This window comes from Solanum dulcamara, chromosome 9, assembly GCF_947179165.1.
Source record: "Solanum dulcamara chromosome 9, daSolDulc1.2, whole genome shotgun sequence".
NCBI lineage: Eukaryota > Viridiplantae > Streptophyta > Magnoliopsida > Solanales > Solanaceae > Solanum > Solanum dulcamara.
This window is the reverse complement of record NC_077245.1, coordinates 20104436-20130046: the sequence shown is the minus strand read 5'-3', so window position 1 is coordinate 20130046 and position 25611 is coordinate 20104436. Positions and strand designations below refer to the sequence as shown.

Here is a 25611-nt window from a genome sequence, read left to right as displayed (position 1 = left end):
TTTTTGGATAATTCAAAGAAAAATATATGTATAAAAATTATGTATGATATATTAGAGATTTTTGTTTTCACTCTTTTTCATTATTTTTATTACATGGTAATATTTTTTTTATTCTGTATCGATTCATAAATTATTTTCTCTTTGTTTACGATGTATCATTTCTCCTCCGTAGAATGTGGCTTACGAGCAATTTCGATTTCGATATTCGGCAAGTTAAAATGTATATATTACTTAATTATGGTGTAGTAATAAAAATGTAAGTTAAGATATGTATTCTTTAGGTTAATGTAAACATTAAATGCGGATAAATTTTTATTGTATATTAACTAATAAAAAAATATGGTATTACCGAATACTGTACCGAACCGAAGTTTGATTTACCGATTACCGAATTACCGAACCGAAGTTTGAAAGTTCGGTATTTGGTATATACTTTGAATTACCGATTACCGAATTATCGAACCCGAACTTTGAAAATACCGAACCGAATACCGAATGCCCACCCCTAATTGCTATCAGTTCAAATTATCAAACTCATAATTTAATCCCTCAACCATTACTGAAATACCCAGATCTCACTTGACTCAGATTTCATCCAAGTCTGGCCTAGACTTGAAATTTCCAAGTTAATACTCAGAAGTTTTTTGACCCAAACTCCTCCTCCATTGGCTTATCCATAACGACGGAAACATGCCGTTTTAAATTTTTAATATGTTTAATGCTTTAGCATCGTTTTTAGAATAAAAATGTAACGACTCAAAGATTTTATTTTAGTTCTAAAGATCATAATTTCATTCTGAGATTTCGCAAATGATTTGCATGACTGATGGAATGTTTTATCTAATCCTCATATGTTCCACTTGAATATTTATCACAAAATATGAAATTAAATCTATAATGAATGAAAATGATATGATTGAGTAAATAAACTCAAAAATGAATTTTGATTAAATGAATAGGTTTGTAATGTTATTTCGGTCATAAGAATAAGAAGCATCAAATTTCGAGATCGTATGAGAAATTTAGGGTCATTTTAGTAAAAAAATAAAATTGTTGGTGCCAAAAAAATGTAGATTTCAGATATAGACTTTTAGTGATCATATTTGGTATCTTTAACAATGAGATTGGAATATTAGTGATCAGATTAGTATTTTATATTGGATAGTAAGTTTATTTCACCATTTGAGATCTAGGAAGCTCAAAATTAAGTAATTTTTGCTTTATATTTTTTTTTTTAATTTAAAGCGCGGATAAAAATTTAACCTCTATTTTGATGTTTTCTCCATGATTTCGTATATTAGTAGTGAATTTATCTGTAATTTGTTTAGGAATTTGATAGTTTTTTTGCATGAAGCATAAGAGAATAAGAATTATTGATTTGAGATCAAATTTACAAGTGAAATTACATGAAATTTAAGACAAAAGAGTTATGAAATATGGATTATCCAACTTTAGAAGAAAATTTTAGTTTGGACCTTGAAAGTTTGGGATTGACTTTTCATTGATTTTTTGATTGGATAATTTTTATTTTAAATATGAATCTCAGTGGACTCGTATACTCATGTAGCATACGTTTTTGATAGATTTGACGATCAAAGACTCAAAGGAAAAAAAAATTATTTTGTGATTCGCTGTACTTCAGATTGAAATAAGATAAAACTTTCTAAACTTCGATTGGAGGATATTTTCATATATGATAATAACATCAGTTTGGGATAAGGGGGCATCATATATGTAAAGTGATGAACAACTATATAGATACAAGGTGACATATGTGGATATTTAATTGATTTTTTAACTACTTATGTAATTATCTAATTATGTTTGAAGCTAAATGTAAAAAAGATTATATAACTTGATGGAGAACCTGATTGATTTGAACACTTATTGATATAATACTCTGAATGTCCACACAATAAAAATAATTAACACTAATTGATTGTAAATCATATACAATGTACATGTTTTTGTGCATTTCATGACATTCAAACTCTCACATGATCATTCGTACTCATGCATGATATTACAAACTATATTGACTTACTGTTACAATATTACCATCTGAATTGACATACTTTTTATAGTTTTATAACCCGATGTGATCCAGACTGATCCTGGATAGCCTACATTGACATACTTTATAGTATTACAACGTTGATCGACATATTTTAATATGGTACCATAGCCCAATATAATCTAGACTGATCCCGGGTTATATATGAACTTCATGGATCCCTCATAGATCACGACTCTCCAACTTAATAACTATTCAAAAAAAGAAAATTTTTTACACAGAAGAAATGTGTTCTAATGATGGAGCTTTGGACTTTTCAACTAATCCAGAGTTGTTTGAGTTATATAATGATGTTGGGCTATTATATCCTAGAGTAGATAAGTCAAAAGTTATACTACTGAATTAGTGAAGATTATATCATAGTGGGTTTGAATCTTCAAAAATAGCGTGAGATATCCACGCCTCAGCTTGCATATTTATTCATTCATTTTATTTTTAATTATAATTTATTATAACTTAGAGGAATTTTCGCATATAGTTACTCAAAAATGCCTCAATTATGTTCCATAGCTATAGTTTGGGTAATTACATTTCGTAATTATAGTTATAACAACGTTTGTATAATTTGCAATACAATTTATAGTTTTTATATAACGTTTGTATAATCGGTTATACAGTTCACAATTTTTGTATAGCATTTGTATATTTTGTTATACAATTCGTGCACTGCGTTTGACATGTCATGACCCAATTTCTCAAGTCTACTAAAACCCACCAGTAGGCAAGCCGATCCATATCCCTGAACTGTAAGTAATTGGATATTAGGGTAGAAGACCAATGAAACAACTAAAACAATAAAGAAATAAAAGGAACACAAATGAACGGCGGAAGCACAAAAAAATATTTACAAACCAAATGATCCTTCCCAGAACCTGGAATTCACATATACAGAGCTACTACAAAATAAGTACAACTCCCAAAAGTGGACCACAGGAACAAGACTGTCTCGAAGAGCAAAAGATAGATGAAATATATATATACAGAGGAAGACGGGTAAATTCAGAATGTTGTGTGCTCACCCTCGTCTCCGATCACGAATGCAGCTGGCTCGAAATCAACGGTGATAGCTAGTACTCAGACCTGCATCACAAAAACAAATATAGAGTGTAGTATGAGTATCAAAATAATAGGTACCCAGAAGGCATCATAGGCTGACTAAGCAAGGAAAGAAAAAGTAAACTGAAACGCGAGGACTAACCAGAACCAAAGAAAGAAACAAAAAATCAAAGTAGGTATGTACACAAACATACTTAACACACAAAGAGAGAGAAACTAGCTAAATTCTCCGGACTCCCATAAATCCAACGGGTACGCTCTTGCACAAGTCTAAAAGTAACAATCTGAACGGACTCCTATAAGCCCGACAGGAGCAAAGATAGTTGAAGTAAAATGAGAGAAATCGATGAAGTTCCTACAATGCCACAACTTCTTGCGGACTTAAACTGAACCATTTTAAAAGCTTGAAGCTTCAACTAAAGTTGAATCATAGTTAAGGACTTGAACCAAAGAATCATAACAGTATCAGAGACTTGAACCGATATTTGATAATAACCAAGGACTTGAACCAAGGTGATAGATATTCGTGGACTCGAACCACGTGTAAAAAAGACCAAGGACTTGAACCAGTAATAGTAGATAAGGACTCAAACCAAAGATAGTACGGAGCGATGGACTTGAACCAAGGTTGATATCGGCAGTGGACTTGAACCACGGCTAAGTAAGGCCAAAGACTCAAACCGAGACAATAAATTCCAAGGCAAGGACTTGAACTCCGCCCGGTGGAGTAAATTAAGGACTTGAACCACGAGCAGAGACAAATTGGTCAGCATCAGGATTGGCAGCCAACCAAGTATTATGGGGAGTAACCGCAATTCGAGTTCCATCAACAAATCACTCCATCTTGAACTACATCCAACCAGAATCGATGAATAGACTTTCATACCTAAGAATCTAGGGATAGGAGTAGATAGAAGAATTGGACATTATGAGATAAGGCTCCAAAGATGTGTTACTGCATAGCTAAAGCTCAGACTATCAGACTCAAGTATGCTAAATCAGTCTACAGGGAGCTAAGTTGTTCGAAACGACGTTGGAGAAGTTCCAAGGCCTAATAGTACCCAAAATCGTGCAAGTCTAAGACAATACTAGTTTAAGCCTAGATTAAGGGCAAACATACTTCCAAAGACATAAAACAAAGGCATGGACACACCACAAGGTATGGATGATCAACAATAACAAAAGACATGTTTTAACAGTCCGAAAATTCCCCAAAAATAACACCTAGGACATGAATTCTAGAAACTTAGCATGCTCGACACTCAAACCCCTCCAATCTCATACAATTCAGTATACAAATGCCTAAACATGCTCAGTCTAAAGAGGAGAAAATCGTAGCCTACCTTTAGGCCGACCTCGCGCACTCCAACTCACAGAACTAGGGCTTTTATCTTCCAAACAGTTTCCAAATACTTCCACACTACCAATAATGGAATCACAACATCAATACGGTCGTTATGATACTAAATTCATAAGTTTTGGAGATAAATTAATTCCGGGGTCTAAAATGAAAAATGTGGGACCCGCATTCGAAATTTCGGAATTGACCTAAAAAGTTGGTTCTAAATACTACCCCCCCCAGCTTATGTTCCAAAAAGGAACATAATTCACACACAAAATCAGCTACAATCCAAACATTCATCAAAATCCCAAGTTTTAGGCTAAAAATAAGAAAGAACAACATTTCGGGACAGCGAATTACCAAAAATAAAGACACCACGATCAAAATAATTTACACCACGATGTTCCTTGTGGAAAACCTCACAACTTAGCTTCAAAAATTACTGAAAATGGAGCTAAAATGATCATGAAATAGAATTCCAAAATTCATAGCAATCTTAACTTGAAAATGTTAAAAACAGCAACTAAACCCATGATTTTACATCACATGAAGCCTCCTCTCAAGATTCTGAGCTCATCAATGAATTCTTAACGAAATCTCCTTGAAGTTAGACTCCTAAATCACTAAAATTGGGTTTCTGAGCTTACGAACGCCTTCTTCTCAAAAAATCCCACAAGTTTACCTTTTAAACCACCAATTTGGAGCTCTAGAACTCAAGTTATGGATTTTAATGTTGGAGAAAATACCTAAAAATGGGACACCAGCACTTGCTGCAGCACCTGATTTTGAAAAAGTCCAAAATCTCCGATAGGATGCTCAGAATTCGTCCGGAACCCCGTGCGCGCAAATGAGATATGCTAGCCCACCAATCAAAGTTTTAGACTCAATGACACATTCAAAATTCCTATATGAGATCATTTTAATGAAAAGTGACTCCCACACCCAAGTGTCATTTTAAGTCAAATTTAACAATGGACCTCAAGATTCGATCAGAAGCCTCAAAAAGCGAATGAAGGGTCATACTAGACCAAATTCGATATTCTGAAGCTAACCCCGCTGTCAGAATTTTTATCCGAGTGTGTTTTTCAAGAATGTTGACCAAAGTCAACCATAGACTAAATTTTTAAGGTAAAAGTGTCAAATTGCCCCAAACTCATAGTGATTGCCTCAATACTCGTATCAACTATGCTACTAGCCTAATTTGGACATTCTAGAGCTAATGGAATGGTCAGAATCCCATTTTGAGGTCATTTACTTGAAGTTATAATCGAAGTCATCTTTTTAAGTTATAAAAACTCCAAAATAGAAAAACGGACCTAAAACCCAAACAAACGACCAGGCAACTGAACAGTTAGTACTAGCAAGTCACAAATGACTTGGGGTCACTACAGAAATGCTCTAAATGACAAAATGAATGCTTTATTTCAAAAATAACCTTGAGGGTCATTACAATATAATTCGCTATACAATTTGTAGTGTTTGTATATTTCGATATACAATTCACATCATTTGTATAATCGCACACAACGTTTGTATAATTATGCTAAATATACAAACTCAAACTGTAATTATAGCTAGATGTTAGTGACGAGCCGTAATTAATTTAAACTATAGCTATATTAATTAATTAATATATATTTACTTATTCGCATAATTTTTCCTATAATTTATGATATATTCACAAGCATAACTCAAGTGGTTTTTATTATCCTTTTCTATATAAGGATTATTAATTGTTATCAAAATTTGACTTGTATAAAACTATCAAAATTTCTAAAGTAGTATGTTTTACATGAATGACTACTTTCATATTTTTATTATAATTTTTTGGGCTAATACATCAAAGCCCCCCCCCCCCCCAAACTTACCAACATAATTTACTTTAGTACTTTAACTACACGGGTGTTTAAATACCCCCCTTAACATCTTTCAACTCTTATTTTTTCAATCTTTACAACATCAGCCCAGTTAAAGGCTGGGTGTTGTTGACCACGCCCTTTTTTTATTCGTCCATGTAGTTAATGAATTATTTTAAAATAATATACACCCATTTCCAAATTAAAACCCGACCCACTACCCACCCATTTCCTAAAGCCTACCCATTTCTAACAATACCGTTAATCCCAAATTCATTCGACAAATCCCAAAACTCAAGCGACTTTCTCTCCAAACCTGTCACGACCCAACCCCGTAGGCTGTGAAGGGTGCCCGAACTGGACACCCGCGTATACCCCTGCTAACTATAAGTAAATATGTCTCCTATTTGAGTCATAGCGTACCAACAGGCAAGACAATATATAAGCCGACAAGGTTATCGTAACATATAGGCACAACCTTACACGCATACATATACAACCCACATACATGTCTACAGACCTCTAAGAGTAAGAACAGTAACATAAGGCGGGACAGGGCCTCCGTCGTACCCATGAACAGATAAATGTATACATCGAGGGTTAATATCAAAACTAGGCTCCGGCACATTAGAGCGCTTCTAGACTGCTGAGTGGAACTCCTATGCTGCCGGATTCCCCGAATGTGTATCTATACCTGCGGGCATGAACGCAGCCCCCCAAAGAAAGGAGGGTCAGTACGACATATGTACTGAGTATATAAAGCATAACTGGAAGCATATCTGAGATAAAGGAAGCTAGGGGGATAAATACGTCATGTAAGAAAACACTGTACGTGTACCTTGTGAAACATAAGAACATGCATGCTCATACTATACAATATAGCCGGCCCTTTTAGGGGCTCGGTGAATCATAACTGTAGGACCATCATAGGGTCCGGCGCCATCATCACCTTATCACATCACATCATCATCATCATATATATATATATATATATACATACGTACCCGGCCCTCTAGTGAGGGACTCGGTGAGTCATTCATGTCATTGCATTATCATTTCCTCATATAGCGTACCCGAACCTTTAGTGAGGGACTCGGTGGATAATGCAGTGAACTGCGCACGATTACATACTCGGCCTGGCACTCGGTGATAGAAGGGTTACAGTATACACGAGTAGAGTAGTGAGTAACCATATGCAATTTAAAACATTGTCCAAGACTCAATGAAGTAGTAACTACGAATTGTCATTTGAAAATCAAGACGATAGTCATATCACTCATTCCTCAAATATTACTATTGATCATATCAAAAGAGCCTTAGAAACCGTAGGCATGAATTAAGACGATACAAAATAACTTATAAAAGTCAAGGACATTAACTACCGGAGAATCTCTTAGAAGAGAAATCATGAATCACCCTCAAGGCTCATATTAATCCTTACTTAATACTAAGCCATGCCGAAAGAAAGAAGGGACGGCTTTACATACTCTCTTATTTTCCCTTATGGAGTCATCATATACATATGTGTTGTGGAACGTACGGCCCGATCCTTAGATAATAAAATATATCATACTTGGCCTATCACGGGACTCGGTACCATAAATATTTCATCATAACATCATAACTTATGTTAAAGACATATCAAGAGAGAAGAAGGGTAGCTTTACTTACTTATGCCCAAAACCATGCCAAGAGAAGAAAGGGCTTCACATACTTACTACTCTCCGTCGTATAGAAGCCTTGAGAGGCAATAACTCAACTAGTATAGAGATTCTACCATCGAGAAGTGAATAAGACTTATGAGTCATACTTGGAGTTATATGAATGGAATTATCCCCACATTTCGTATATCAAACACTTAAGGCTAAGACATGCCAAAAGAAAAGAAGATAGCTTTACATACCTTTTTCGGGATTAATAGAAATTCGGCTTGCCTTGATACCTCCTTAACCTATTGACATAAAAGTAATACTAAGATTAATAGCCTTTCACTTTCCAATAGCCCACTCCACAACCAAATACTAATAGGAGTCATTTCCTTATCCATTACCCCCGACTAGTTTGTTACTAGTTCCGATGCTACGAAACATCGGGCAGCATTTCCCCTACAACTTTAACATCCCCGAGATTCCAACTCGGCCACAATATCAACAACCATACCAACAACAACAACTAGCAGCATATTTACAATTAAATCACTTCAACCTTACACAATACAAGCTCCAAACAACTAGTTTCAAACTACGATACCAAAAATAGAGTTTCTAGTTTCCATTTTGCAAAACCTTTAACCGTACAAAGAGGGGGTCGTGTGGATGCAACCAGCAGCTCCCCCACCACCTTTATAACACTTTTAGGCCCTGCAATACCCCACCACACGACCAGCATCAGCCCCCACCCGCACAATGCCTCATTTCGACTACAATTTAACTATAACGACTTCAATTTAGGTTGTTTCTTTTGCTGAGCATATCCATGATTTTTTTTATACTTTCAGCAGTATAAAAGGTACCTAATACATTTCAAAATAACCCCATAAAGTCCAAATTTAAAGTAGAACCCTTACCTTACCCGAAATTGGCCAAAACTAGCCAAAATTGCGCCTCGGAAACCTCCTTAGCGCAGCTGAAACTTCGGGGCTGTTTGGTAACGTTTTGGGCTGCTACAAACCATAAATTTTCATTAATAACACCTTCATAACATCGTGGCGCACCCTAGATAATTAATTCACGGAACAAAATCGGAGACTCGCCTTTGTTTCTCCCAAATTCGAGCTCCCTCTCTCTCTAGCTTCAAGTTTCTCCCCTTTCTTTTCTCTAGATTTTTCTTGTAGCTTCTTGTTGATAAAGAGGACTTATGGATAAAGATGACTTAAAAGTCATCAACATATATATATATATATATATATATATATATATATATATATATATATATATATATATAAAGGCTACTTAACTAATGAGCCATCTTTACAAGACTTGGGCCTTTTCTTTTGTTGGGCCTCAATATACTATTATTATGATGAGAGCCCAAACTACTTATTATTTAAGCCCAAAAGCTACAAGTCTTCTCTCTTTTTGCAATTCACAAACTACTCTCCAAAATTCCAATTTTACCCTCGGCCTTCCTCCGTATTCCCACATCAATTTTTTTCCATGAACATCACCCCGGTACAAACTAGAATAAACAAAATAAATCACAATGTCATTCCTTGCAAATCAATTTTTTTCTTACTTTCCGAATGCCCAAAAGTGCGGGATATAACATCCCTCCCTTCCTTAGAATCGTTTGATAGTGCCATAGCTTATCCGGCTCTCATGATAATGTCTAAGGAACTTAGGAGACATTCCAAGTTTAAAGTGAGGGGCGTAACAAAACCGACCTAACTAAACCTAACGATGTCAGTTGATTTCATCGCATTGTGAAGAAAATCTTTGAGTTTGTGGTGTTTCTCGATGAAAACGAAGATATTAAGGTTAGTAATGGATGGTTGTCACTTTTCAATTTAGTTTTGCATTGAAAAAAATGACCAAAAACTTACTTTTTGTAATGTTTTCAGTTCAGCAATGGATGTATACATCACCTTGAAGTTTCACCATGGTGGAAAATTATAGCAAAAACCTCGTATTAAGTATATTGGAGGTATTGTCACTGATTGTTATGATGTCGATATTGATAAATTCTCCTACTTCGAGTTTGTTGATTATGTTAAAGAAATTGGATATAATACTTCTTCTTATATTATTTATATTAGACCACCTAAAACTCGTCACATGGTAGAAGTCACTTTTAATAGGGATATTATTGGTATTGTACCTCAGTTAAAAAATAGAGATATTTTTGAACTTTATGTGACCCATTTAATTGAAAAAATTGTTTTGATCCCCCAGCCCTTGAATATGTAAATGATAAAGGTAAGGAATCTAGTCCTACTTTTGATAAAGAATCTAGTAAAATATTTTAGGGCAGTGAAGGTTTAGAGAGTCAAGAGACTGCACAACCTCAAGAACCTGCCGTGGGTAAGGTTTTAGGGTTTGAAGAGATTCATGAGAATGCACAACCTCAAGAACCTGTTGTGGGTGAGGGTTAAAAGTTTGAAGAGAGTCATGAAACTGTCCAACCTCAAGAACCTGCTATGGGTGAGGATTTAGGGACTGCACAATCTATTGGGGAGGAGTATGGTGGAAGTTCTACTGCTGTTGTATCTAATGCTCCTACATCTGACATTCTAGTAGTTGAATCTGATTGGGAAAGTGAAACAGAAGCTAATGATGATTCAGACTATGTAGATTTATTTGATGAAGATGAAGAAGAAGAGGACAGTGATGTTCATGAGGAGGTTAGAATTCTTAGGAAAGAAAAAAAGGGCTGCCAAAAAAAAAAGAGAAAAGAAAAGGTCCCTAGATCTGCAGAAGTTGATTTAGGAAAAAAAAAGAGTTGATTTGGGATATGATGAATATTTATCCAAGAAACAAAATACTTTAGAGGGTAAGATAGCTGGAGATAAGCCATACTTTGAGTCAGATGAAGCTGTTAGCTTTGAAATAGACACCGATGAAGATGTTTATGAGGAAGATGAGGTTTAACAACCAGTAAGAAAAGAAAGAAAAGATAGAAGAGCAAATAAAAAATGAGAGTTGTTTTTTATCCTACTTGTCAAATAATAGTTTGGGAGACTGGTCTTGCTTTTAAAAGTGTTAAGCAGTTTAGAGAAGCTATAACTAGATATGCAGTTCAAGAACATGTTGAATTGAATAAGTATGTTAACGAAGCAACTAGGGTGAGGGTGTACTGCTAGTTGTCCATGGTTATTGTTTGGTAGTCATCATTCAAGAACAGGAGATTTTATGGTGAAGAATTATAATCCAATGCACAAATATAATGGACAATAAAAAATAAACTGATAAATTCTAAGTATTTGTCAATAAGGTACAAGGATAGAATTATTTCTGAGCCAGACATTAGAGTATTTCAGTTTCAGGCATTAGTGAAAAAAAAGATGAAGGTGTGTGTTGGGAGGACTGTAGCAAGGAAAGCTAGGAACATTGTCTTGCAACAAATTGTGGGTAATCATGTGGAGGAGTTTAAAAGAATTCTAGATTATAGAGATGAGCTCTTAAAGACTAATCCAGGAAGCACATGTATGGTGAGGCTTAGTGAAGAAATTTTTGAAGGTGGAAGAAAAATGTTTCAATCATTTTACATATGTTTTGAAGCTTTGAAGAAGGCATTCAAAGCTGGTTGTAGAAAATGTATTGAATTGGATGACTATTTTTTGAAAGGTGTTTCCAAAGGTCAATTACTTGTGGTTGTTTGTACGGATAGGAACAACCAGATGCTACCACTAGCATGGGCAGTGGTTGAAGTTGAAAACACATTCACTTGGAGATGGTTTGTCAAGCTCTTAAGGGATGATCTTGAGCTTGGAGATGGATCTGAATTGACAACCATTATTAATATGTACAAGGTATTTATATTCTACTCTTTCTTTTATAATTATTCTTTCTACTCTTTCTTTTATATTGTCTAATATATTTACATTTTGATGAAGGGTCTTGACATAGCTATTCAAGATATTCTGCCAAATGTAGAATAAAGAATGAGTACAATACACATTCTAGCTAACTGGTCCAAAGATTGAAATGGCATTGAAAGAAGAAACTACTTTGGGAGATGTGCCAAATCTACATATGAGCAAGAATTGACAAGAAATCTGAATCATATGGAAAAGTTGAAAATAAAATATGTGAAGACCTACTGTGGTACAAATACAGAGAGATGGTCCAAGGTATACTTTAATTTTTTTAGTTGTTGTGATAATATTGACAATAACATGGCTGAAAGCTTTAATTTATGGATTTTGGGTCCAAGACACAAACTATCATCACAATGCTTGAAGAAATAGGGATTAAAGTGATGAGAAGAATAGGACAAATGAGGGAGTACTATGATACTTGGATAATTGATATTTCTCCAATGACTCTAAAAGTGTTGCAAGAGATCACAACAAAGTTAATGAGGTGTAATCTTGAATAGAATGGTGAATTTGGTTTTGAAGTTAAAGACATCTTTGGTAACACATTGTAGTGAATCTGAGCAACAACACTTGTACTTGTAGATCTTGGATGCTAAAAGGTATACTTTGTTGTCATGCTATAGATGCACTTCATTTTAGAAGATTGGAGCCCATTAATTATGTTGCACATTGGTATAACAAGGAGACTTACCTCAAGATCTATAATCACTTCATTCGGTCAGTTAACAATATGTAGATATGGCCACAGTCAACTAATCCTTTTGTTATACCACCTGATATAAGAAAACTGCCAGAAAGACCTAGAAAGAGTAAGAGAAATGAGAAAAATAAAAATAAGACGAGTTAATTATCCAAAAAAGATGTTGACATGACCTGCAACCTTTGTCATGCAAAGGGTCACAATAAGAGAGGTTGTCATTTGAATGATCAAGAAAATACAGGCAGACAAAGAGGAAGGCCAAGTGGGATAAGTTCAAGAATATCAAGTGTTGGTTCTTCTGCAGCACCAATTGAATCACAACCAACCAAAAGTAGAGCAAAAGGTCAACCAAGTAGTTCAACAAAATAAGTAACACTTAATTAATTATAAAGCTGAATCATTTTTTTTACTTAATTACTTATGTTATAGGCTAGTGTTGTTGTTGTTGCCTCTGAAAGGAAAAGAGAAACAGGTGTTGTTGGTGCCACTGGAAGAGAAAGAGGGACTGTTGTTGCTGGTGCCACTAGAAGGGGAAGAGGGACTGTTATTGCTGCTAATGTTCCTGGTGTGATTGGAAGGAGAAGAGGGACTAATGTTGGTGTTGATGTTCCTAATGTCACTGGAAGGGGAAGAGGAATATCTTTTAAAAGGTCAAGAATGGTTGGAATGGGAATACTACATACCCAAAGTGGCTTTACATTACACAATGTAAGTTCTCTTAATTTATTTACATACTTTTCGATTCAAACTTATTAAGCATCTAAGACAATAGACTTTTGTGAATCTAGCCTGGAATGCCTATGAACTCCTCTATCGTGACTAGAAATCTTGACCATCATAAACCAAGATCAGGTATAAAATGGAAAGGAAAGGCTGTTGTAATCCAACATGGTCTTCAAGAAATGAGAGAAAATAAGAGAATGAGGACAAGGTCCAATGCTACTGAAATGAATCATTTGAGTCAATCAAGCTCATCAACTTTCCAGTAAATGAAGAAAAAGAATGATTTCTCTATTTTATTTGTTTTGTTTTGAAACAAGTATGCAGTTATGAATACATTGATTTAATCTATGTTTTTGAAATAGTTATGCAGTTGTGATTGCATTAATTTGGTCTATGTTTTTGAAATAATTATGTAGTTGTGAGTAAATTAGTTTCATCTATATTACTTTTAGAACAATTATGAAGTTCTGCTGCAAATTAGCATTTATATAATGTAGTTTTAGTTATAGCTGGTTACAACTTTGATTATGCAGTTATTTTATGTCTATATCTGAAATAAAAGAAGAGATTTCACATAGTGAAATGCACAAAGAGACAAACAAACTGCAGTATATTAAGAAATCAAGACAAAGTTCATTACAAAAAAGGCTACACTTAATTGATTACAACACAGAGGATGCCATACTAACATAAATCTAACAGAACTCTTAATCTAATAACATCAACAACCTAAGGTAACTTCATTGAGCATCTCTTCATATTGATCATTCCAAACCAATAGCTTATAGCTACAGCTACAACATAACAACAAAGGACAACAAAGAAGAATACATTCTCCGTAGTTCTTCTCCAATTCTTGCTTTCTTTTAATTTCTCAACCTCTTCTTCCAACTTTTTCAATTTCATATCTGGAAAATTATCGTCTGATTTGAAATCTCTAGGCTTGTCAACTTCTTTAAAAGCCTCAATCAATTTATCAAATTCATTGGCTGACATTTGAGAGGATTCCACTAAATTCTCAAGCTCACCCAATTTCTCTATTAGTTTATGAATCACAAATTTAGACCTCGGATCAATATTCTCTTTATCCCTCCAACACCAAAAGGAGCAAGATCTAGGACCCTTCAAGAATGAAAATTTATGAAGGAATTAGTGCTCAATCAAAATTCTCAAACTACTAAATAAATGAAAATTTTTGTTGTTTACCCCATAATAAGGACATGACCAATATCTTCTTCTGGGATTAGTTGAAGTCTAAGATGTTTTCAAACGCACTACAAACCCATGATTGCATCGAACTACTTCATTCGTAGTATCATCATCCTCTTCCATACAAAGCTTATAATTGAGAGCATTGTGTGCTGCAATTCATCTCAATTCTTATGATAAGGGAAAAGAGAAGAAAGAAATTAGGGTTAAATTAAAAAATGAGGTCGGGTGAGGGAGAAGAGAAGAAGGTGAGGGTCAGATCTTAAATAATTGAGGAAAACGAAAATAATTCGTTAAAATGGACGATAACGCTCCAAACAATGATGTTTCAACACGCGTGATGGGCTGGTGTTGTAAAGGTTGAAAAAAAGAGAGTTGAAAGATGTTAAAGGGGGTAAACCCCCGTGTAATTAAAGTATTAAAGTAAGTTATGCTGCCAAGTATGGAGGGATTTTGATGTATTATGCCTAATGTTTTTATATTCTTGAGGCCATGTGAGTTTGATTTTACAGTGCTTTAGTTCTTTATTAGTAATGAAATTGTGTTCATATAAAAACATTCTATTAATTCAATTGGCTAGAATTACAATAATATTTTATTTGCTTTCTTGTTTTTGTGCTACTTAATAGTCTCAACTGCTTGTTTCAATGGACTATTCTTCATCTTTTACTATGTTTTCTTTTTGGATTTCAATTCAAAAATTAGTATGAGCCATTTTTTGGAAACTTGAAAATATTTAAAGATCAATTTATTTATTTTAAAAAAAATTAGTTAAATTTCATGACCAAACAAATATTTGAAAATAAATTTTTAAATTTTTTTCTCAAAATTTATGGCCAAACACCAACTTAGATCGACAAATAACCTCAATAATATTAGTTTGATTTTGCAGTTGGCAGAAAGAGGGAAATTTTTAACCCAAAATTTAATATTAAATACAATTATGGTCCAATAAATGAAAGAAGGATAAGTTTGAACTACTTTCATAACTTAAAAGACTCATTTGGTATGAGAGATAAAAGATTACTAATTGTGAGCTTAATTTTAGGATGAATTTATCTCATTTTTGATTGAGATAAATCACAGGATAATTTATCCTGAATATGGTAGAATAACAATTTTGAAATAACTAATGTCAGAATAATTAATTTTGAAATAATTTGTTGCCAATCAAATAAATCTTAAGTGTATTTTTGATCTTTTTTAATTTACTTTTAAATAGTCCAGACAAGTAGAATCTCTTTCCTTTCGTTGGATGATTTTATGAAATAGTAAATAGATCCCCCCAAATAAGAAATGTAATAAGACAATTTGCTTTAGTTCAAATTTGTTTTTATGTCTATTTCCTAACTATTTGAAATTTAAACTTTGATTTGTTTTTCCAAATATAATTCGTTAAATATGCTATCCCAATGCAAGTTGTTTCCATATTTATACCAAAACTGGACTTTTCAGCAGATGGATTACAAATTGTTTTCAGGCATATCCTTTGAAGTTAACGTTACGCCTTTGTAAACATTGTACAAAAAGACCCCCTTTTCCCCTCTACTATTCTCTCTTGTTCTATGCCTAACTTAACAATCTTGAAAAAAAGTATAACAACATTCTCAGAATCTGAACAATTTTTTAAAATATTTTTTTTTTTGAAAAAATTGAAAAGACAGAGAAATTAACAGCTCCATCAACGCCCTTTATCACGTTAGCACAACTCTCCAACTTCGTCTCCACCCCTTTTCATATCTCTGTGTAATAATTTACATATAGATATAGTGACCCTTTACCTTCCAACCCTTTGATCTTGCCCCTTTTTCTTGATTCTTGAATCTGTGTTTAGGAAATAGAAACAATGAAGAATAGACATACTGTTAAAGTATCCGTAAAATGGATACCCATTTTCTCAATTGCTTTCTTCTTTATTGGGATGTTGTTCTCTAACAGGTGAAGATGATAAAAAGGGTAGCTTTTAGATTTTTGGATTATGTTTGGAATTTTGTAAAGTTTTGATTTTTATTTATGGATCTGCTTGTTTGATGAAGATGGTGGTCTCCAACTGAATCTGGGAGTCAGCTTATAGCTCAGCATAGAAGGGACCAAGAACTTCAAGTTGTTTCTGAGGATTGTAATTCGAAAAAGAAGGTTTCTGTTTGATTCAAAATCTGAACTGTTTGCTGGTCCTTCCTTATGAGTTCTTGATTGCAGATTTTTAGCTACTGTTATGTTGTCTGTCTTGCTTTTTTGCAAATTTTGAAGTTAATTATAGAGTTCTGCTTTTGTTGAGCTCAATCTATGGTTTTTGGAGTTTTGCTTTATGGATATTCAATCTAATTGTTGATTTTAGCTTCTGTTAAGTTCAATCTCTGTCTGTTTCTGCAAAGTTTTAAGTTATTGATTTTTTTGGATTTTGAAGCTAATTCTGGAGTTTACCATTTGTTGTCTGTTTATGCAAATTTTTAAGTTCTTGATTTCTGGATTTTGACGCAGATTCTGGATTTTGGCTTCTGTTGAGTTGAATCAGTCTATTTTTGTGCTTTTACTGAGTTTTTGGTTTCTGGGTATTGAAGCTAGTTGCTGATATAAGCTTCTATCTGTATGTTTTCTGAACTACTTTTTTTTAGACTTCTGGGTGTCAAAGCTACTTGTCGATATTAGCTTCTGCAAGTTCAATCACTTCCTGAGTATTGAAGCTAATTGTAGGTTTTAGATTCTGCTAAGTGCAATCTTCTTTTGTAACTTCTTTTTGTTCCTGATTTCTGAGTATTAAAGCTAATTGTTTTTTTTTATTCTGTTGAGTTCAATCTGTCTACCTTGTGTGTTTCAAATGAATTCTTTGTTATGATGATTGAAGCTAATCGTGGAATTAGCTTCTTCTAAGTTCAATTTGTATGTTACATGGTATTAATGAGTTCCGTCTTATTGTGTATTCAAGTTGGTCGAAGGAGGTTTAGCTTTGTTAAGTTCAATTTGTCTGCTTGTTATTTTTCATGAGTTCTTACTTTCTGGGGGTCCAAGAATATTTTGTCTTGTAGCTTGTGTTCTTACTTGACTATTCCTGAACTTGTATAATTTGTTGGTATACTAGAAAGAAGGACAAGATAAGGATGTAATGCAAGAGGTGTACAAAACCCATGAAGCAATTCAGTGAGTTCTCTAAGCATCATACTTTTGTTGTTTTCTAAAGTTAAGTCGCATTGGAAAACTTTCTATTTTTGGTACTAATGGTTGTGAGCTGTTTTGGGAGGTCTGCTTAGATCATTGGACAAGTCAATTGCTATGCTTCAGATGGAGTTGGCAGCCACTAGGAGCACACAGGAAATGAAGGTGTCTGATCAGTCTTCTAATTCTTCTCATTCCCAAAATGGCCCTCCAAGGAAGAAAGTTTTTGTGGTAATTGGAATTAATACTGCTTTTAGCAGTAGGAAGAGGCGAGACTCAGTTAGAGAAACTTGGATGCCTCAAGGTAAACCTCCAAGTGCAGTTGTGTCCATGTTTCCTACGATCTCTACTGGAAAATCTTCGTTTGTTTTGAAAGAAACATGCCTGATGGCTTGATTATATATATCTATATATTAGGGGACAAGCTTCTCAGATTGGAGAAAGAGAAGGGAATTGTAGTCCGCTTCATGATTGGTCACAGGTATGATACTTCTTCCTTAGAGACAAATGGGTTCCAAATCCTACATTTTGACTTGGGCACAGAGGTTAAGAAAATGTGGAAGCCTTTTGAATCCTGTGATCTTAAACTAAAACATGTAGAATGTATCAAAATGCCCTTAATCTTGTGGTCTTAAACATGCCACGTGGAAAGTTAGAAATTAAGAGCTACCAAAAAAGGAAAGAGACATTCTTTTTGAAATGGACTAAAAAGGAAAGTAAGACAAACAAATTGATACGCAAGGAGTATTAATTTTGAGCAACTATGTCAGTAGTGCTAAATAAAGAATTGGGTTACCTAGATGTGGAATCAGAGAAAGAAATTTATCTGTTATCCTTTCAAGTCACCATTAAAGATATAAAAAATCTGATTGTAGAGGATTTATAGAATTAGATTGTTACAGTTCTACAGAAATTTGGAGTCATAATTCTGACATGTCTCCAAGGTCAAATGCCCCCATTTCGAGTGTTGGGCAAAAGAAAGAAGTCCAAAAAATGAAACCCTTTGACTTTATTTGGATCAGGAGAATTTTCTTCTAAAGGGCCAATATGTACATTATCTCCTAACATACACTTCCAACTTACTCAGTTATCTAGAAGAAGATTGAGGGGGCGTTTAGTTCGAAAGAAAAGTTACACGGGAATTATAATGCAGAGATTAGTTATACAAGGATTAGTAATACAAAGATCATTTCTTGTTGGGTGTTTGGTTGATAGCACTAAAATTGGATATACAAGATATCATTTAAAATAATTATTTACTTTTTAAACTAAAAAGTAATGAGTCTTACAATTATACATTTGAATGGTTAACCTTCTTTGGTTTCTAGCTTGCTTCCGGAACGACTGTCTGTAGTTTCTATCTTCTACAACAAGGGAATGTGAAATAATTTATCTCATGCGTAGTCCGGTGTATGTGCCTTAAGGTGTGAAACGATCTCGTAATCAATGAAAGCACTGTTATCAAAGGCAAAAAGTGGAAAAAACTGCTGAAATTTATTGGGGCTTTAAGCAAAAAGTGCTAATGAAGGGTGTTCTTTACTGAAGCATGTATTTTAATAAATATGAACTGTTCATTTCAAAAAAATAATAATATGAACCTTTATATAAAAGGTAATATAGAAAATTTTTTGAAAAATCAACAATTAGGTGAAATATATTGTTTATTGTCGCCCTTTTCAAGACACAGCTCATGGGTGATGAGCTGCATGCCTTAATGCCCCGCTGCCTACATTGAAGTCTCGCTTAAACTATGCAAAAACCACACCTATTTTGTACCTAGCTCTATGGCTTTAGTGCGAATGAAATGAGCCTTTTTGACATCATTGAATGAAGATAAAGCGAATGCTTTCCATAACAAAAATGAAAAGAAGTCATCTTCCTGAATTGTGGTCAGCTATTGCTACCTCTTCTTTTGATAATTAAGTAATGCGTTAAAACCTTGTGATGTTCATCCTTGCAAATCGTCCTATGCAATTTGTTTTCAATTTTCTAGCTGGATCTGCACACAGTGGCAGACCAGAACTATCTACTCTTTTTTGGGACCCTGCCAAATTCTCTCCAAAAGAATGTATATACTCCTTTCCGTCCATCTTCTATTTAGTATCTTTACCTATCTTCTGAAAATTAGATTTCAAGCTGTTTCCCGCTCAAAGGAGATCATCCGGTTTGTGACCTAATCTACCAAATGCACAGTAGTTGAATGCACTTAAACCTTCGTCAGCTGTTTCCAAGTTTTCGTACCTAGGTTGAACTATTGAAGTCACCTGTGAAAGATTGCAAAAACTTTCTGTGGGAAAAGGTATCCAAAATGAATCTCAAGCTGCTTTTGGTACAAAGATAGCCATCTAGTTTGAAGCACTAATCTACCAAGTTGAACACTAGTAATGAACTGAAATGGTTTGTCCCCTGCTTATGACATTTATGAGGTTTAAAAGAGTTTAAAAAATTAGAAATTCATTTCCTTGTAAAATATAATATAAAGAAACTAAGAAATTGATTTAGATGCATAATATGCAATTTCTGGTGTGAGTTTAGTTTAAACCAAGAAGGTTATAGTGCTTCGCAAGAGAGACTATCTTATGCAGCCACATGTTGGGAGGTAAAAGTGTCTTTTGGAATGCGGTGCATTTTGAGAAATAAATGTTTTTAGCATGACAGGGTACTTCTTCAAGTTGTCTTGGAAAATGTGTAAGAGTCCTTTTAGTTTGCAGATACTTGAACAGAAAAGCACTTTCTGCGAAAGCTTAATTTTGGAGTTACTGAAACTACTTGTGGGCCTAAAAAGAACTATCTCGATAGTTCAATAGTTAAAAGAACCGAGATTAATTTTGTAAATTACACAGTAAGTATTTCATTGAATTACCTTACCAAGCCCTTAGTGATGTGTATATAAAATTTTCAGAAGTACTAAACACTACCGGAGAACACTTGACCAAAAGCTAACACACCACCGAAAAGCGCTGAAGAGGTTTGTTGCAGGCACATTTTAACTAATGAAGGCAACATGCTGTTTAGGTTCAGATTGATCATATGAACTGTTCATTTTAATGTTAACTAAAGTACTTGCAATTACATGTCACCGCTAACAAAATACTAGCTAGTTTTTGGATTGATCAGGATGTAGATGTTCCATTTTGGATAGTTTGGCTTAGACCCATGCAATGGTCTTTCTCATCTGTACGATGCTTAACCACTCCAACTAAATTTTCCATCACTTGTAGGATCTTTGTCAATTCTACATCTTTGCATTTTCTTTGCTCTCTCTTTTCCAGCATTTTCTTCGTTTTCTCTGTATTATTATTGGTAATATACTACTAATATGTATGAGTCATCACTCATTAATATCACTAGGCAAGGATGAAAAGGAAATTAATGTTACTGAACTGACAAATGTCTGTGTTGGTTTTCCAGTGCAACATCTAACAGCATACTGGATCGCGCTATTGATTCTGAAGAAGCTCAACATAAAGACTTCCTCAGGCTGGTAGGATACTTTAAGAACAGCTTTGCTTTTTGTATTAAGTTTGGAAATCTTACGGATTCTGGGTCCGAATCTGCGTGACGTTGTAGGAGCATGTTGAAGGATATCACGAGCTCTCTGCCAAAACTAAAATTTTCTTTTCTACTGCTGTTGCAAAATGGGATGCCGACTTCTATGTCAAGGTTGATGATGACGTCCACGTCAATTTGGGTATGCACTGGATATGTTTTCTATATATTCTTATAGTTCAACAACTAATACTCTTGGTTCAGCTTGTATTTAATGACTAATGATTTTTCAGGCATGCTAGCTGCAACTCTAGCTCGTCATCGGTCGAAGCCCAGGATTTACATTGGGTGTATGAAATCTGGACCTGTTCTTGCTCAAAAGTAATTGTGAAGCGTTACTAGCTTATGACAATTGATGCTATCAGCTTGCATTTTAGTTTCAACTGTAGTAACATTTTATTTGCGTGAATTGAACTTTAATATTGTTCTGTAGGACTGTAAAGTACCACGAGCCAGAATACTGGAAATTTGGAGAAGAAGGAAACAAATACTTCCGACATGCAACTGGTCAGATCTATGCTATCTCCAAGGACTTGGCCACATACATATCAATCAATCAGTAAGTTAATAGTTGATAAAGCTTGAATTTGTTATCGTCTACCAAGTCATTGAAGTTCTTTTGAATGGTAAAAAGGCTTGTATTATCTCGAAGTATCTGTGTCTATTGGCATGTATACTGTGGATTATCAATACTAAAATTTGTCCATCTCCATTTTATACTAGATATTTGTATGTTTGATCTAAGAATCACTATCGTATAGTGGACATCCTAACATGCTCGGGATTGAAGCATAGTTATTGTTTTATTGCTATCATATATTGTTAAATGCTCTAGTAGTTATAAAGTATTTAAACTTTTAATTCAGGCCTATATTGCACAAGTATGCCAATGAAGACGTGTCATTAGGGTCTTGGTTTATCGGTCTCGAAGTTGAGCACATTGATGAACGCACTATGTGCTGTGGAACTCCACCAGGTATTTTCTCTTTAGTAATATCTATCGGCTGCATCCAGATTCTTTTTGGTGCATGTTTGACAATATAATATTTTAGTGCATACAAAATTTTGTTTAGTGCATTCAGATTATTTTAGTAGGTTAATAGAAACTGGTCAGTTCTCAGTAAAAGAACCCCCCGATGCGCTAAGCTCCCGCTATGCGCGGGGTCTGAGGAAGGGCCGGACCACCGGAGTCTATTGTACTATGCCTTACCCTGCATTTCTGCAAGAAGCTGCATTTCTCAGTTAGATTTTCCTAATTGAGAGACATGCCAAATACTGATCTTTCATATCGGTGTTGGTTCCTTCATTCCATGCCTAAATCTTCAAGTCATGTAGGAGTGATATTTTTAATAAAATGTCATTCTATATTTTGTTTTCCGTAGGCGGGCATTCCAGGGATGTAACACAAAAATAGAAAAGGAGGCAATTTTAAACTGTTGAACTCAAGCCTTTTTAAAGAAGCATTCTATTCAAGTTTTTTCTTGTCAATTTATATTTTTGTTAGGAGTTGCTACCACCCTAACCCTATGCACCCAATTCCATCTATTCAATTCACTACTATGGCACTCCCTTGCAGATTGTGACTGGAAAGCTGAGGCAGGTAATGTATGTGTCGCCTCTTTTGACTGGAGCTGCAGTGGAATTTGTAAATCAGTAGAGAAGCTAAAATATGTCCACGAGAAGTGCGGTGAAGGGGAAGAAGCTCTTTGGAATGCTCTCTTCTGATTTTGCTTGAGAAGTAGAGAGTTGAGGATTCCTGCTGAGACATAGCCGTCGGACGATTTCCATCTGGCTGGCTGTTTTTGATTGCCAAAATTTTCCAATCAGAACTTTTAGTCCAGCAGTTTGTATAATATGAAAAGAGCATGTTTGTTGTAGATTATGTCTGTCTAGATATATTGATTTTGGAGGACAGTGGCTATAATTTTGCTAAGTCTTTTCAGCATTCAGGAGGACCTTTAGAGATGTGTACTCACATTCTTTATGGTGGGAGCTAATGTAATTTTGGTGGTGGAGAGGTTTAACTGTTATTTTTTTATTTGGTGCTTTTTCTAGTTTGTGAGTTGCAAGTAGGGGTGTACATGGATCGGGTTGGTTCGGATTTTTTACAAATCAAATCAAATCATTTGTGTCGAGTTATAAAATCTATAAACCAAACCAAATCAAATCAATAAAAGTCGAGTTTTTCGATATCAATTTTTCTCGGGTTTTTCGGGTTTTTTCGAGTTTCTCGTATTTTTCATAATATCTAATAAAAAGCACAGAGCAGTGCTTCTTAAAAAGAGTTCTAGTACAAAATATCAACATAAAAGATGGAAGCAGAACATTGTTTGAAGTTTTAACTTTATAATATAACTTTATAAGATGGACTTTTTTTGTATAATATTTAGATGAGCTTCTCAAGTCCAAATCTAAATGTAAGAAAGAAAATAAAAATTATGAAAAATTTTAAAAAAATATTTATAAATTACATTTTAATAAATATTTTTATGTATAACATAATTTAAAAGTAGTATATCTATAATCGGGTCGGTTTGGGTTTGGTTTGACTTTTTTTAGTTAAAACCAAACCAACCCTATAATGGTCGAGTTTTTTTTCCAAACACCAAACCAAGTCAAACCAAACCACTAGTCGGGTTTTTTCCGGTTTGGTTCGGTTTGTCGATTTGATGCGGTTTATCGATTTGCCCTGTACAGCCCTAGTTGCAAGGCCTCCATTTTTTGACAATCTAGTATGTTCTTCTTTTGTTTAAATTTATTGGTTTTATTTTTAGTTGCAATTAAGTTTGAGGAAAGCAAAGGAATTTATTCACACGTTAGTTCTCTCTCTTAGTCTCCTTTTCATTACTACTTTGATTTGGTTCACTTGAGCTAAGGATCTTTCGAAAACAGTTTCTCTACGTCCAAGAGATAGAGGTAAGGTTGATTAATATTAATTATTCAATAAATTTGATTGGTTGATATGTTCCCTTTCATGATCAATTGCGGTCTTTCAAACTTTACTGAGAGGCATATAGAAATTATTGTACGTCAAATAATATCAAAAGTGTTGATTTCAGAAGATGGAATATGTAATGTTTTTTCACTCGCAGAACTTTAGAAGCTAAAAAAAGGCTATCCTAAGCAATAATTGATTTCATTGCTATTTTGATTACGCATAGTTTAATCCTAAATGTGATGTAACAATGTAGGGACTTTATCCTTATCAAATTTTACTTTTACGTGATTTCAATAAGTATGTTGTTGTCGTCGTCGTCTCTAAGTCTATTTATCCCCATCTTCAAACTCTTTTCCTTTTATGATCTGAACTTCCCAGCATTATCAATCAAAGCTTGTCAATTGATCAATAATTCCGATTTCTATTCAAATTTTATCTTTGCTTCTTTTCACAATTGATCAATATCATCCAGCAAACATAATATTTAGGGGTATAGTTGGATACAACTATTTATTATTGTCTTTAACTTTCTAAAGCAGCAAATCTTTTTATTGCTATAACAACATTTATTTTGAAATGGAGAAGGAAGTAATATAATAGGGGGAAATTTCGCAAATAATCATTATAATAAACTTAATTAGGATCGTTAGCTATAGTTTGTATATTTACGGATTGTAGTTATAGTTTAAGCTGTATCGTTTGTATTGTTTGCAAGTTTGTATAATTCGCATGTTTGTATAATTCGCGAATAATTGAGTTATTTTTGTATAAACTAGAAATAACGAATTTATACAAACACAAACATCTGAACTTTAAACAGTTATACAAACTATATTATACAAAATTACATTATACAAAAATTATACAAACTCGAACCGTAATTAACACTAAATATTATTAGTAAATTATAAATTAGTTAAATTATAACTATGTTAAATAATCAAATAGTATATGTTTTCTTATTCTCATAATTGAACCTAACTAAAAAGATTTGTCGTTGAAGCAAAGTCCATAAAGCCCATAAATTATTAAAGGGGAATGAGTAGTTGAAAATATATATTGGTGGAGGGAAAAGAAATAAATAAGGCTATCTGTTTGTCAAAAGTAATGTGTTATAAAGCTGACATCAAGGTTTTGTTTTGTTGTCTTTGCAGCTGGTTGTTCAATTGTCTCCACACAGATCCCAATGTACACCTCAATATTCAATATAGACCAAATCCACACAGTGTAGACAAGAAGTTATGGATCATCTAGGAACTAGATTTATCTATTCCTCTCTTCAACTCACAATGTGTCTAGCTGTGACTTGTATTAGATAAACTAAGTTTAGTTTATTAACAAAGAACAAACAATATAGAATTAGAAGAAAGACAAAAATCATTTAGTATCGCTTCCCTCATTTTGTTAGTTATTGATAATATCACTCTCACCTTGCTTAGTATAACTTTAATATTTCTAATCATATTTCTTCAAGT

At 34.0% G+C, this 25611-nt stretch overlaps 1 protein-coding gene across 2 annotated transcripts; it reads left to right on the top strand.

Annotated features, from left to right (window-relative positions):
• Positions 1–15951: 15951 nt before the first annotated feature.
• On the top strand, positions 15952–23228 carry LOC129903194 (beta-1,3-galactosyltransferase 7). 2 transcript variants are annotated; one of them, XM_055978697.1, is made up of 11 exons: positions 15952–16434; positions 16533–16632; positions 17576–17634; positions 17745–17953; positions 18067–18130; positions 21061–21133; positions 21220–21340; positions 21432–21519; positions 21632–21757; positions 22065–22174; positions 22775–23228. In XM_055978697.1, the coding sequence occupies exons 1-11, from the start codon at positions 16343–16345 to the stop codon at positions 22921–22923; spliced, it is 1191 nt and encodes a 396-aa protein (XP_055834672.1). In that variant the 5' UTR covers positions 15952–16342; the 3' UTR covers positions 22924–23228. The 2 variants fall into 2 exon arrangements, with proteins under 2 accessions (XP_055834672.1, XP_055834673.1); XM_055978698.1 differs by having other exon boundaries at positions 16375–16452.
• Positions 23229–25611: the final 2383 nt, after the last annotated feature.

What these genes read in the sequence shown, in the direction of transcription:
- LOC129903194 (XM_055978697.1), top strand. Translation starts at nt 16,343, where the DNA reads ATGAAGAATAGACATACTGTTAAAGTATCCGTAAAATGGATACCCATT. An exon ending in GGGATGTTGTTCTCTAACAG is followed by an intron (nt 16,435 to 16,532) that starts GTGAAGATGATA and finishes TGTTTGATGAAG; the next exon opens with ATGGTGGTCTCCAACTGAAT. An exon ending in GGACCTGTTCTTGCTCAAAA is followed by an intron (nt 21,520 to 21,631) that starts GTAATTGTGAAG and finishes ATTGTTCTGTAG; the next exon opens with GACTGTAAAGTACCACGAGC.